The sequence below is a fragment of the Parasteatoda tepidariorum genome, chromosome 3, assembly GCF_043381705.1.
Source record: "Parasteatoda tepidariorum isolate YZ-2023 chromosome 3, CAS_Ptep_4.0, whole genome shotgun sequence".
Taxonomy (NCBI): domain Eukaryota; kingdom Metazoa; phylum Arthropoda; class Arachnida; order Araneae; family Theridiidae; genus Parasteatoda; species Parasteatoda tepidariorum.
The window spans coordinates 66,427,593-66,443,940 of NC_092206.1; the positions used below are offsets into that span (position 1 = coordinate 66,427,593).

General features: G+C 31.1%; 1 protein-coding gene and 1 long non-coding RNA gene across 2 annotated transcripts in view; both read left to right on the top strand.

The window, feature by feature from the left end:
- Positions 1-16,343, top strand: part of LOC107454407 (serine/threonine-protein phosphatase 6 regulatory ankyrin repeat subunit B) — a gene marked incomplete at its 3' end in the record, with an annotated part of 33,797 nt that extends 17,454 nt beyond the window's left edge. Inside the window, exon 3 of the mRNA XM_071179214.1 lies at positions 14,655-16,343. Coding sequence (XP_071035315.1) covers positions 14,655-16,343 — 1,689 coding nt within the window. The remainder of the gene's footprint in view (positions 1-14,654) is intronic.
- Positions 3,715-14,362, top strand: LOC122270163 (uncharacterized). The gene is made up of 3 exons (XR_011636425.1): positions 3,715-3,998; positions 6,429-6,527; positions 14,185-14,362. It is a non-coding gene; the product is annotated as an uncharacterized lncRNA (long non-coding RNA).
- Positions 16,344-16,348: the final 5 nt, after the last annotated feature.

Genomic DNA, 16,348 nt, shown 5'->3' on the forward strand with positions numbered 1-16,348 from the left:
ACGACTTTTTTGAAATCTGCTGACTCAGAAACTATTCGTCAAAATTAAAGTTTTGTCATTTAAGACTGCAATATTTATAAATATTAAAAGTATAAATAACATAAGATTAAAAAAAAATTCGAATTGTTAAATAAAATAATCATTAATTATTAAAAACTTTATTTTGTAAAAAATTATCTTTCTATAGACGATTTTTATAAATGTGTGTAAAATGTTTTTGATTCACTTAAAAAATTTTCGTGGCTTAGTAAAATACGAAAAAAGTAAAATTAACTTTAGCAGTTCATCTGCTTTGCCGAAACTATTAGAACCATATTTTTTCAGAATGCAGCTAACCCCCCAAATTTGTGGGTAGTAATTCCGAATTTATTGCATGAAAGGCATGTTTATTTAGAGAAGGTACGTTTTTGTGTCTGATTTCGTAATTTAAAATATCATCTGGACTGATTAATTAACGTATTTTACTTTAGACCTTAAAACTGCTAACATAAAAGTCCTAGAACGCAATAATCCGATTGATCATAAGTCATTCATGGAGTTCACTTTTTTATTTTGCGTTCTGTACATTTCAAATGTTAATGTCCAGAAAGATTGGGTATGCATTGTGCTACGTAGACACAAGTGATAAATGTACAAATCAGGTACCAAAATTGGCATATTAGAGAGCTTTTGCGTTACGTTACGTTAACGGAAGCTCGTAAAACTAGTTCCAGATAGTTAAAATGAATCTTTAGAACGCTCAAGCCTGCCAGTGGGGATAGGGCGTGGTTATTCACAGGGTTGGGGTTTTAGACGTCCTAAACTGGTTTTGGACAGGACACGTGGGTTTTACTGTCTTAAACTGGGTAAAACTGTCCTAAACTGGGTAAAACTGTCTTAAAGTGTCCAAAAACTTTAACTTTGGTAAAAGGTATTGAAGAGTCAAACAATATTAATAAAACATAATACTTCTAAAAACAAATATTCTCTAGTATATTTAATTATCAATATGTTATTAGTTCTTGTCATTATCAATATGTTATTAGTATTTAATTATCAATATGTTATTAGACAATATCTAATAATTCAGACAAAATTGTGACATAATTTGAGTAAAAGGGTTTTGGACAGGACGGTTTAAACCGTGGATTAATCCATTCTGTCCTAACCCTTGCCAACCCTGGTTATTCATAATATGATTCGAAACATTTTGTAAAAAGTGGAATGGCAACAACTAAGTGAGCGGGTAGAAAACAACTGTTGGGTGGTCAGTTACAGGATGAGTATCTTAACTTATGATTGCAACGTTTACCATCACAGATTTATCTATTTCGTCCGAAAAATTAAATAATTTGGCTGAGATCCCTAACAAAGTCGCGGATGTTGAGAAATCTCGTTACTTTATTGATTCCGGTGTAACATTAGTATTATTCCTAAACCAAATATTCTCACTAAGCCCATCAAACTTGAACTTTTCGCCTCTAATGATTCAAAGATAAAAACCTATGGGCAAAAACTTCTTGATGTAAATTTAAGACTATCTTTCCTATGGAATTTTGTCACCCCAGACGTAAGCGCCGCAATCATTGGTTTTTGATTTTCTCAATCATTTCGGATTAATCACCGATATTAAAAATAAACGTCTTATAGATCCCGATGCAAAATTGTCAACAAAAGGTGAAAGTTTTGCAAAACAAGATTTACAAATTAAAACTTAGTCCGATACCCTGATTTCAGAAAATATATTTTAAGTGAATTTCCTGATATAACGAGATTTAAGACGTGATCTTCGGGCATTCAGTTAAAAAATAAAGCACAATACAATTCATCATATTCAAACTACTGGTCATCCAGTACATGCTCGCCGCCATAACTTAAATCAAGAGCAGGAAACGGCTGCCAAAGAAAAATTCCAAAACATTCTTGATCAGGGCATTATTGTGCCTTTCAAATCAAATTTGAGTTCTCGTCGCACTCTGACAAAAAAGACACGAATCCTTGACGTCAAAAGGGTGATTATCACGTTCTTAATAAGCAAGCAAACCCCGACCGTTATTCCATTCCGCATATAACAAGTTTTATACAAGTCAAGACCATTTTTACAAAACTTCATATCCAAAGATCCTATCATCACAATCCCATTCACCCGGAAAACATAAACCGACAATAATTAAAAATTTCGGATTGTACGAATTTGTTTTTGTGCCTCTCGGCTTATGTAATGCTGCTCAAACTTGGATGTGTTTTATGCATGTTTGTATAAAACATGATATGTTTTATACAAACTTGGATGTGTTTTATACATTTATACATGTGTTTTATACATGAATAACAACACACGCTTATGGTATCGCTTTCATATTCTTTTAATTATTTGTGTATTATTCTTAAATAAATATGTTATATAGAGTTATTAATAACTATGCTATAACCACAAGGGTATAACACTGACGGTTTTGAATTCCATCATAACTCTAGACTTATCTTGGCGATGTCCTTCTCTAACTTGTGCTCTCTGTTGTTTAAATTGAAGGTCATGGTAGCCCAGTAGTTCGATAATCTGACTCGGATCCGGAGGAACCGGTGGTTCGATTCTCGACTCCGTTGAGACCCAACGAGTACACGTGATATGCGTGCTCTCAAAATCTGCGGAATCGACAGTCCTGTGTTTTGTTGCTGAGCAGTACAATAGGTATAAGTAGCTGGAGAAAATGTCCTTCACCTTCAAACCAATGTCTAAATTGAGTAATCGGCCTCACAAAATTGTGATGCCATGTCTTCGGATCATCCTCAGGGATATTTTCCAGACAGTCTCTAATAGCCCATTGTGCAGCTCTAGTGCGACGTATTTTAGAGTACCTACCTGTTAAACATGACAATGAATTACATACGTTACTTTGTAAATGGCACACAAACCTGCATATGTATAACAATAAATATATCAATGTCAATAAACGGATCAATATTGCCTAGTTATGTAGCTCAAATATCAACGTTATCAGACGAGAAATAAATAAATAGAGATGCTAAAGTGATTTTCTCTTCCCGTTTTCAGGATGGGATTCACTATTCTTTATTGGAGATTTCCTACTGAGCTATTTCATTTGGTTATCTGATCAATTAATACATGTAGCTTTCGCTGTTGTTGTTAATTTACGTCGAAGTAGAGCTGCACAATGGGCTATTGGCGACGGTCTGGGAAACATCCCGGAGGATGATCCGAAGACATGCCATCACAATTTTGATCCTCTGCGGAGGGGATGCGGGCTCTCGTGCATCTGTAGCTACTTATGACATTATCTTAAAATGTTTACTTTGTAAACCCCCAAAATCAACCTTTCGATCACGACTTCACCTTGTTGGATTTTTCTTTACCTTGGTTAATGGCAAACTCTTCTTTTTTGACATTCTAAGTTAATAACCAAGCATTTTTTCCCTACTATATAAGCTATAAGCGCATTTATGACGCAAAAAGCTCTTAAATGGATCGTGTATCGTTTATTCACGAGGGGGCCTCCCTGACCGAGCGGTATCACCGGCCAAACGCTGTGCAAAGCGTGGAGGTAGCAGGTTCGATTCCCGTCGTAACCCTGGATGTATTCTTTGTGATGTCCTTCTCTGAATTATTCCATCTGTCCTACTTGACAGAGGCTTATAAGCCTAAGTTGAGCACACAAGCCTGCAAATGTATGTACAATAAAGTAATTCGTCACGAGAATAAATTGAAATAAGTAGTGCGATTATTGATTAATGCGCTCCTTAAAACCGGAGTTCTATCCATGAAACACAAATAATAACCTTTTACGAACGAGAGAGAGTTTAAACTGCTGGTGCACACATTGAATTTATTTTTCGAAAAAAATTTTCTTAAGGAATTTTGTTTTCGCGTTGACTTGAGTAATGTTTCATTTTTAGCATGTCTTTGTTTGTTCCGCGAAATCTAACGTTCGAGCCACTAAAGATCTTCGCAATGTACGCTTCTGAAATTTCGTTCTCCCTTGTATATTTATTTAGCTGAGGTAAGTTTACGGTATTGAACTGATAAGAATAAGAAAAAGATCTTCTCATATTTAGATCAAAATTAAAGTGTAAGCATTTGTGTTTATCAAATTCGTTTTTAACATTGACTTTACTTGAAATATAAATATGGTTTTCCAATTTAGTGTTGAAATTAGTTTTCGAAAATATTTCTTTAATGTAGCATTATAATGGTTAAAAATTTATTTGCATTCGCATTTACACATATGTATGTAATAACTATCAATTGAAACTTCGAGAATCAACATTGTATTATATGGCTAGGCTAACAATCATCTATCAAAAGTAAGATCAGGAGAAATTGTAGTTTACATATCTTATATACTAGTGAGTGGGAATTGAGTAATTGTAGTGGTTTTTCATGCTACAGTATTTCAAAATATTTGATGCTTATTTTTTTCTACATTCCAATAGAACCAATAAGGATTTTTATGACAGTTTAAATAAGCCAAGCCCGTCAAGTATAAATTGTCTTAAGTGTATAATTCTATATACAAAGTCATGTAGAACTTAAACTAATTAATTAATCGAAATTATCAGGTACTCAAAGCAAAAATGTATCACGATTACAATAAAATACAAAGCAAAGTTAAGTAAAAGACGTAAAAGATAAAGAGTTCTATTTCAACAAATTTGATGTGTGATTCAGCTCTCTATTTAATTAACATCACGTAAATTACCATCTAACTTATGTGGAGAAACTTAACTTTTACAGGCCATTTTGTTTATAGACGATCAGCGTGCGCTGACGTCATAGGTTATGTGTGGGCATCCGTGATCTTCTTGAAGTGCGGGTATGCAATTCTGTTATTTTTTTCAAATATTTAAAAGACAACACAAAATTGTCTAACTTATAGGTTTAATCAAAAACTGAATTTTTAGAATGTTCTTTAATAATCAGTTACTTGATAAAGTATTTTTCTATTCAGTATGTCTTGTGAGCCCAAGGATTAAGCTTAGAAGGCACGTAATGACTACTGCATCTATTTAGTATTTGAACCATGTGTTTGTTCTGTTTACTGTTACGTAATGGGATACCTGTAAATGACGTTATGTGGGTATCTCAATCCTGATTGGTTGTTGAAACGTGGCATTTAAATTAGCGCCTATTCTTTCCTTTCTATTTCGAAGAAGCCAAGCCGTTCAAGTATCAATTTTATTAAGTGAGACATTCTATGTTCTTTCGCAAATACTTCAATTCTTTCACTATATATTTTTTACTTAGCACAAAGATAGACTCGAAGTTATGTAGAACATAAACTATGCATCGAAGTTGCCAGGTACAAAAAACAAAATTTTATAACTGTTACAATAAAATATACAAGCAAATAAATCTAAGTTAAGTAAAATGCATAGACTAGAAACAATTATTTTTTAGCAATTTCGATGTGTGACAAGGAGCTGTATTTAATTAACTTCAAGTTAATTAACATTCTAACCTATGGGGAGAAACTTAGTTAAACTTTAACACGTCATTTAGCCTATAAACGATCAGCTGGCGCTGACGATTTAGATGACATTGTGGGTATCTGTGATCTTCTAGAAGTGCATTAATCTAATTAGCGAATTTCTAGAAAACTAAACAATTTAAAATCAATGGTCAATAGAAGTTGAAAAACTAAATTGTGTATTAAGAAGCAAAAATAATGGGAAAAAAATTCTTTTTTCGTGGTTAGTTTTACGGTCAATAGAAGTTGAAAAACTAAATTGCGTACTAAAAAGCAAGAATAATGGGGGGAAAATTTCCTTTTTCGTGATTTAATTTTTAACATCTTGATTTGGCTTCGACTAATAGCATCATTTTCGGAGATTTCATTAGAATGTGCTTGTTTTGCTAAACATAATAGAATTAAATACCTGGAAATTAAAAAATTAAATTCCTTTTAGCTTCAGTAGTTACTCCAATAAGTGCTTTTCAGCTTTGTGCATCATATAGCAAAGCTAATATTATTGATTATCTATTTTTACTATACTAAACTGCAATGTTTCTTGACAATGGAGAAATATGCTGAGGGCAAACGAAGAAAATAGTTCCCGGCGCGATGTCTGTATTTCGAGGTAAATTATGCATTTCACAATAGAAATATGATAAGTTATCTTAACCCACACATATATAGCGTTAATTTGCTATAATTTTCTTAAAATTTTATATATTTTCAAATTTATGAGCGGCGCATCGCGGAATGGTATCTTTATTTAGTTATATTTCTTCTATATAACGACTGAACTTATTTCTCCTTCTTCCTCCGCCAGCCGTGACGTCATTGTCAAGAAACTTTGCATTCTAGTATAGTTGGATACCAGTTATTCACAGGGAATAAAAATAGTAAATAATCAATTGCCAATGACGTAACAAACAAAATACCACTATTGCCAAAGCTAAAATAATTCCATATTATATTTATTTCTAGCTGAATACTCGTTTCTCGTAAGGAGTGAAAAAAAATCACTGCATCAAAATCATACCCAAAACTGAAAGACAAATACTGAAACAATTAGTAAAGCTAAAGGTATCTTTTTATCTATTATCTTTTTATCTAATTTAAGTATCTTTTGTATTTATTATGCGTTGGCCTTCCCTGTAACTTTGCGTTATTAGATTCAGCAAAACACATTTTAAGTATTTCATCCCATAAAAATAAAGATCCTCTTTATTCAAATCTGGGGCAATGTTGTGGCTCGAGGTCAACTCGTGACGTTTTAAATTTACCACATTCAAGAAATTATCTGCAATGATAGCTTCAGGAGATCTTAATAAAATTTTTTCCACAGTATCTGTAATAAAAATGCACAGCATTGGTGCAGTTTTAATTGACACCAAATTTATTTTTAAAATACTTTGTACCTATATAAATATATTTAGTGCCGATTAAAAATACATCCATTACAATAACACCGGTAGGTCATTGTTACGAAAAATAATCATCTTTGGCGTCAAAAACACCTTGGAAATTTTTTTACGTTTCTGTTTTTCATTTGATTCTCCGGGATTTAAGCTTTAAGGAGTAGAAAAAAACTCCAGTACTATAAGTCACACTAAATGCCTATACTCGCGAATTTTGCATCTGTTAAAACAGTAACTATTAACAATACTAGTAAAACAAATGAGCAAAATTATCAATGATGTCAATATGTTCATATAGTGTCATCAGAGATTTTCTACAAATCTTAGAAGAGTTTCATCTCCATTAACTCGGGTCTTTAGAATATAATTTATTAATTTTTTTATTTCAATTAACTATTTAGTTTAGTTTTAGTTTTAAAAGCGCAACCAGAAACTAACTAAACAAATTTCTGAACTATTAATTCGTTGACATAGCTCTACCATACTTTCCGCGTTGATCCATTAGATTAAATGACATAACGAATAAAAAGAATTAAATATTGAAAACCGTGCAATAAACTATTTTTGGGGAAAATCTTGCTGAGATCTTTCGAGCATCTTATGTTTTAAACAGTTGATAAAACTTGTGAAGTTTAATTTATTGATGTGTCTAATGCTAAACTCATTTGAGAAATTCATTTTTCAAACATTCCTCTTAAACAAACTAACTGAATTTTTAGCATGAGGGGTTTACGATGTTCAATTTTACCTGTTCAATTTTTAGAATCTTAGTATAAACTATTCTGGAGTTTTAAGAGGTAAACTCAAACTTTACTTATTCAACTTTTCTTCGGCGTTTACTAACTAACTAGGAGGCTCCGCCCCCTGCTCGCTCACGCTCGCCAACCCCCGAGAATTGCTACGCAATCCTATGTGGTTCACGCCGTGAACCATGACTCGCTGCGCTCGCTCGCCAATGAACACAATGTTCTAGCACAAAGACATAAGATATTATCATCAAAGACATAGTATTTTATCATCAAAGACATAGTATTTTATCATCAAAGACATAGTATTGCACTTATGTAGAAGAATTCTACCAATGTTCTTATTGGCTTTTAAAAAAAGTATATTAGATATTTAGATTGTACATGGTGAAAAAATCAAAACATTAGCTAAATAAGAAACATATTAGCAAAATAAATTATCAAATATTGCTTCACTAATATTCTGCATTTTAAAGCGTGAAAATTCAATGCATAAACAAACGCGAAATATAAAAAAATTCAATGCATTCAATACAGCACTTAAACGTCTTTTAGACGTTTAGGTAGCTCCCAGTAGAAAAATATCAATTCAACAGCGGCCTTTTAAAGCATTCTCACTTCAATTAATTAATTAATTCCTAATTGAGTTTAAATTAAATATTGTCATGTTTTTGCATGAATCTGAATTGAGCAACCTGATAATGCTCACTCTGGTTATTGTTATCTGGTTGCTCACTACGTGCTCTTGCGTGCCGAATCCAATCAATTAAAAATGAAAACTGTTGCCAGCGCGAGAAAAGAAATATCATCGGTTTTATTGATACATACATACGTACGTATGAGCGTTTTATATAATATAGATAGATTTTGTCTGTCCTTCAGTTGAAACGCTGTCTTGAATCTCCAAAACAATTTGAGCCTAAGACCAGAAATTTGGAAATCGATCACAAAGAGCAATATTGGTCCTCGATCCTATAACTCGTTTAACAATTTCAGTCAGTAGGTTCATAAAAAATGTTTGAAAAGTGGATTCTTAGTGCTGGTTTTGCATTAGCCATTGTTATAAATTAAACTATATACAATGCTTTATTGAATCCCAAGAAATTGAAGCGGTTGTACCATACTTGATAAAAAAAAAAAAAAACTTCATTCGCTTCAAAAATATACGAAGTGAAAAGAACAGTTGACAAGTTTTAAGCACTCAAAAATAGACACCAATTATCAAGATTTGTCAGACGTGAATAAGAAAAAAAAAATTTATTTTTGAAATCACCTTTGTTCCTGCCCATTCACTTCTGATAAGTCTTGATAATGGGCGCCAATTTTTGAACGCTTGAAACTTCTCTACTGTTATTTTCATTTCGTATAATTTTGAAGCAAATGAAGTTTTTTAATTAGGTATAGACAGTACTGTTTATGAGTTTATTGCACTTTCTTTAGTTTTTAAATATTTTTTTTAAAACCCCATGATTAACGTAGATAGCCTAGCTACTTCATTGAATTAGTATCCCTAAAAATGTCTGCGGACACATTTTTTATTCATAGTTCTAACTTTCGAACATTTTTTGTATAAAATTAAAAAACGGTAGTTCACCGCATACTGCAAAAGAAATACAATCCAGCTTCAATTTTTGTAGTTTAAGAAGCATACTTTATCACAAATATGGAATTTTTGCTGTTACACATCTGCTGTTGTAATTTAATGATAATTAAGAAATATTCCGCTGGTGGCGCTGATGAATGTTGCGCGGGACCAGAGACCCATGAACTCTTGTTGTTACATCTTCTACCCTTTTCTTTGTGTTTCGTGCCGTCTATGTTATTAATAAAAATATATTTCAAAAGAACCTGCTCAAGGTAAGTGAAATTATTTCACACTTAAATTTAGTTCATTATAGAAATGACATTGGTTAAGCAATATTTAACATCTGCCAACTTGTAATCTTCCCGAAAATGATTTTTCCAAAATATAAGATTACATTTGAATTACAATTGTGGGCAGAAATGTTTTGTTCATTTTACCCAAAACTAAATACACCATCGTTGGATTACCATTTCTTTCATAAATATGTTTAATTTATTCATAAACGTATTGCTTACACAAATAATTTTAAATTTAAATCATTAATTAAAAACATGCAATCAGATAAATTTTGCTACGACTTTAAATAAAATATCAAGAAAACTTCTTAAAAGTTGGCAGCTTTATGATAACCGGAAAACTATAAAAAAGCGAGTGCTCAGTAATCTTTGTGTCACTAAGTGTACAGTGCACAAAATAAAAAAGATGTGACAATGAATAACTTTCGTTCTAATGATTGGATTTTTGCGTACTAAGTGTCAATCATAATGGTTTCTGGGGTAACAACATAGATGCTAATTAATTAGTGATAGCTGTTAAATAAGTTGTGAGATAACACAAAATGCACGTTCTCTGAATAAACATTTTTTTTTGTTGACGTGTTTAGGATTTTTGACTCTCTAACTTGAGGGTAGCCACAAACTGGAAATTTTAGTTGTAATGACAACAATTTTAAAAAAATAATTACATGAAGCGATTAATGCCTAAACTTGATAAACTTAAAGGAACTTGGCTTAAGACAAGCCTAGCGTAATTTTCATTCTCATGACTTTTCGTTATTTTGATTCGATATAATTTTCTTATTTTAATTATTGAATTTGATGCTTCTTTTTAAGTAGTCTGCTAATTTATATACAGTTTAGTAAAAAGATTTCAATAAAATATCATATTTAACCAGGTACCAACTTCCTACGATTTTTTTAAAAAAAATATATAAATTATTTGTCATATTTAAGTTTTAACGTAATAATAATAGTTGTCCTAACTTCCTAATTTTAAAATTATATTTTATATTTCCTCACAAAACTATTCAGTGATTTTCTTATATTTTTCTTTCTTTTTTAGAGCTACTGTGTAGATTTTTTTTCTCCAAAACTGTGATAATCTACTTTTTTTAATGTATTAAATAATTGGTGAGTTTTTTTAAGTCTCAGAGCTATTGTCAATTAGTTGCACAGAATCTAAGAACATTTTTTTAATTAAAATTACTGGGTGGAGAGCGTCTGACAGATAGTATCAAATAAGTGCTCCCTCTTCTCTAAGAATGAACAAACAAATTATTTATTAATAATTTCTATTATTTCTGCTTCTATTAATTATTTATGTTTCTTATTAGTTTGATTTATGAAAAGTAAATACATATTAGAGCAACTCAAAATGAGAATGAGCAAATTCGAATTGCAATTTTGTTTTGACGTTTAAAACTATGTGTTACATCATTAACTTTAAGAAAGCTGCTCTTTAAAGAAAAAAAAATATTAAAAAATTATTTTTTAACTTTAGCACAATGCGAAAGATATTATTAAATAATAATTTGTTATGTGTAATATGCCCTATTTTGTTAAAGAGCTAAGAAATTGAAATTCGTAAAAAGTTTCCAAAGTCCTAATATTTTTCAGAATCATTATCTGATTTGAAATATGTATATTAAATACTCAATTTTGGACCTATTTTGATAAGAAAAAAACGCAGTGAGAGTTTTAACATTTTACAGGAACTATGAATAAAATTTTTTTTCCTGTATTTCGTAATAAAAGGATAAGAATGATATTGATCCAAGGATCCTTCTCAATAGTTTCGTTATTTCAAGAATTGAAATCTATTTAAACTATTATATATTTGAACTGTACATATTATTGCATGAAAATAAACGAGAATCAATTTAACTATTTAAGCTTATTCTATTAATTTGTTGATAGATTCTATTAATATGTTCAAGGAGAAGGATATGCGTTGGTGACCTCGTTTACTTATTATACTATAAAAATCATTATGTCAAAAATCATTATAAAAATCATAAAAATCATATACTATATTAAATCATATAGCTTGAATTACTTAGTTCAGGTAAATTATTTAATAATTTTAAGGAAATAAGGATGTAAAAACAAACTCTGTTGAAGCACGCCTAAAGTGTACCTTTAAATAAATCTAGAATAAACTATGGAATCAATAGCTAAAAAATTCATTTTCAATTTCGAGCAGAATGGAAATGGTAACTATTTAACTTAGATTTCTGGTGATAGGGGAAATTTCGTGACACACTCTACTTTTGAAATTTCAATTGTAAGTGGAATTTTTTTCACGTTTTTAAAGTGTTTTTAAGACTAGAACTAAAACTTGCATTGCATTGATTTTTTTTTTTGAAAGTCGTGACTAATTATTATTTTTTTACTCTAAGAGCCTGTGCCATTATCTTACGTAAAACTTATTTTAATATCGCGTGAAGTAATTTAATATAATGTAATGAATAATCTCAAGAAGCTGGAAGAAAAAGATAAAAACTTTATTGATTTTAAAAAACGATGACACTAAAAGCAGCTTTGTTTTTGAGAATCCAGAAATTAACGTCCCAATTCCTTCAGGCCTGGCGATTTTTGAGAATAGACTCTCATTTTTGAGCGCTTGAAACATAGACTTTTATTTCCATCTTCGTTTTTTTAAAGCCAGTAAAGTTTTCATCTTCAATTAAACTGTTTTACATTTGGATGATAATTATTATTTTTATAAGAATTTTATGTTCATGTTATGCTTTATCTTTAAAATAACAATTTCGAAATCAAATATTTACATTAATGAAGTGGGAAATTTTATCTTTTAAGTTTCGTTACCACCACTCCAGTATCTTAGACTTTATAAACTTTGTTTTAGAGAAGAGTATCGTATCAGAATACATATAGTAATGGTGAGAATCATAAAATAAGATTGTGAATTAAGGAGAGAAAAAAAAAACAAGGAAATCATAATAGTGATCGTAATTAAGGAACAGGTTGAGCGATAATTTATGATGAATTTGCGAAAATAGGTTTAGCAATGTAATGTATAGCATGTTATTTGTAAATCCTCTTTATCCAAAGAAAGCCATGTAACCTAAATATTTGGACGCATGAAGCGATTTTCTTTAAAGAATGAATCGTACCATATACAGCATTATTATACTAATCCTACAATATGCAGCATGTTATTCTTAAACGCAATATCTTTCAATATTTATAAAATGCCACTTAACATTCATAAACTTCTTCAGTTATAAAAAAAAAAAAAGAATTATTATAAACTACAATAAAACCTTGTCATTATGCATTAGATTTACCAAGTCCTCTACTTTTTTTCCAGCACTTTTTTTTCCTTTCAATTTTCCTGTGTGCCTGAAACACTCGATAAAATTTCTAATAATGATTATCTCAAAAATTTTGTATGCAATTATGATAAGTTTGGTAAATTTGATTCTAGTATAAAAAATCATCGTATATGAAGTAGAATGAAAGTAAAAGTACAAATAATGTCCGCAAATTCATAAGGAATAAAAAAAATATGAAATTTGTATAGTTCAAAAAACATTTGATAAAGTAAAATGCTTAAAATTTTAAAACGGAAAAAATTGAGAAAGAATTTTTTCATGTTAATAATGTATTTCAAATAACCAACATTTCTACATAGACCCCCGCTAATTCTCCTAAAATCTTCCATTACATAAATCAGAAATTTTTGAATTTTTTTCCTGAATAATACATTTTCACTCTTGAATTGTCAGTCATGGTGACTCTTTGAACAAACAGTCGAACCAGTGATCTGAAAGCTTTTACCCAGGTTTTGACTGCATGCTTGAACATCATTAACGATGACTCTAGAGTTTTCTTTAAAATTCACCCTGCTTTAATGCTGCTGTTTTATGCTAATGCTTTTGAGTTTTAGTTTTCACAACAAGATGGCTGTAGCTTCATTCTTCTCAAACCACGAAAACACCCGTTTCAGTGCTGTAGTCTCTATGGATCAAAATTTTTCACGAAAGGATTTAAAATTGAGTAAATAATTAAAAATCAGATTCTCGGTGCATCGTAAACTACATATGATGACCTTTAAGTAAATATTGATTAAAACTTGTCTTCAACTAACTTAACTAACTTGTCTTAACTAATTTTTAAACTGTCTTTATAGCTTTACAAAATCATACTTGCATCTCTATGGAAGAGAGTTATTCTCATTTACATTAGATACACAATCGCAATTTCCAGGATTTGGATAAATATGCTTATATGCTTCCAAAATAAAGCTGAGTCAGTCCAATCGTCCTTGATAGATGGAAATCGAAAATATGCGGCTTTCTTTAATCTTTCTTGACTTATAAAATTAAGTAGATTTCAGATACCTCCATGATTTTAGGATCTTGAATCTATGATCTAAATCCGCAGAAAAACAGTATCTTAATTTACAGAGAGTACGATTTTAGGTCTGATTTTGGATCTTAAAATATCATCTATTCAGCTTAATTACCATATTTTTGTGTGACGCTTAAACCATTAGAATAGCATTGTGAAAATTTGACAACAAAAGGAAAGGTTTCCAGTGTGCTCAGTTTTATTTGTTTATTTTCTTTTGAGTTTTATGCATACTGTTAAATAAGAACTAAACACATTTCAATATACTGCAGTGATACTCTTTTTAAAGAAGGTAAAAAATGTTTCTTTACTAATAGTTTTCCTTTTTTTTTACAGAAAATAAAAATTTGTTGGAAAAATATTTCTTGAAAATATGACCCGCATAATTACTAACTTAAAAAGGAGTATACCGAATAGGAAAAAAATGGCGCATTTCCATTAGTGTTGGCTCTGATTTTAGATATGATTACAATTTAAATCAAATTTGCATTTTACTGAAAGGAAAGGTTTCCAATGTGCTCTGTTTCATTTGTTTACTTTTTTTTAGTTTTATGCATACTGTTAAATAAGAACTAAACACATTTCGATATACTACAGTCATACTCTTTTTAAAGATGATAAAAAAATTTCCTTTACTAATAGTTTTTTCTTTTTTTTTTCAGAAACAGAAAATTTGTTAAAAAATATTTCTTGAAAATATAACCCATGGCTTAATCACACCAACTTAAAAAGGAATATACCGAATAGAAAAAAAATGGCGCATTTCCATTAGTGATGGTTCTGTTTTTAGATATGTTGACAATTGAAATCAAATTTGCATACTATTACCGAATAATTTGCACAATATAACGAGTGAAAATTTTACCGACTTTTCTTTCAAAATGGAAAACAAACGTAAGTTCTGTGATGTTGTCATACAAGAAGCAATGTTTATCATTAAACACGGTACGCTTGATGAGTTTGAACGCCTGTTAGAAGAAGGCCTTGATACTAATGCAATCATAGTCGAAAATCGTTGCAGCAAGATGATACACATAGCATCTTATTTTGGCCGATGTGATATAATTGAATTGCTTATAACAAAAGGAGTTTGCGTTAGTGAAACTGATAAACAGGGGCGCAAACCCTTACACTACGCAGCAGAAAAAGGGCATTTAGAAATTGTAAAGATTTTAATCAGAAATGGGGCAAATGCGAGTGCTGGAGGAAATGGTATAGGATCGAAATACTGCCATTTTGCATTCAGATGTGGTCGCAGGAACATTCTAGAATTTTTTTTCAGTGAAGGTGGTGATGCGAATGAAACTGATGAAATTGGTTGGACATTGTTGCACTATGCAGCTGTGAACAATGATGTGGATATTGTGGAATATCTAGTTGATAATGGTGCTAATATCCATGCAGAGCAATTTGGTACAGGTACGAAACCTATGCATATTGCATCAGAATATGGTTGTGAAAAAGTTGTAGATTATTTTTTACTTAAAGGAGCAGGTGTTGACACAACTAATAAATTCTGTAACACCTCATTACATTTAGCTGCATCTGAGGGAAAGCTTGAAACAGTTGAGGTGCTTTTGAAACATAAAGCCAACATTCATGCTGCTGATGAAGATGGTAATCAAGCAATTCATCTTTCTTCAAAATATGGACACAGAGATGTACTAAATTTCCTTCTTCATAGTGGTTCCAATGTTCAAGCTGTCGGGGAAAATTTCTGTACGCCTCTACATTTTGCAGCATTAAACGGGCATCTGAATTTAATTCACGATCTTATTGAAAATGGAGCTAATATAAATGCCAAAAACAAATATGGTGAGTCTTCGTTACATTTAGCAGTCAAATCGGGCAATGTTAATGCTGTAGAATATTTCCTCACCCTTGGATTAAAAATAAATGCCCGAGATGATGATTATGGCTGGACTCCATTGCATTATGCTTCGCGATGCGGCCATATAGGAGTTATTGAACTGTTAATTAATAATGGTGCTGACGTCAACGGCAGAAGTAATGGTGGCGAAAAGCCTATTCATGTGGCGGCTAACAATGGGCATACGCAAACAGTTGAGTTTTATATCAATAAAGGATGTGATGTTAATGAATTAAATACGAAATACCATTGGACGTGCTTACACTATGCTTCTCGAGAAGGTTTTCTTGAAATGGTTCAGTATCTTTTTGATAAACATGCTGATATTCACGTTGAATGCAGTGATTATGGAAAAGCTATTCATATCGCTGCTATAATAGGACAAACTGAAATAATAGAATTTTTTATTTCTATTGGAATGAGCATTGAGGAGCCCAGCAGTAAAAAATGGACACCGCTTCATTGGGCTTCAAAAGGGGGTAAATTAGAAACGATTGAATATTTAGTTCAAAATAAGGTAAATATATTCGCAAAGACTTATGAAAATTATAGCGTGTTGCATCTGGCTGCGAAACATGGACACAAAAATGTAATAGAGTATTTCTTGAATTTAGGGCTTGATTTTAACGA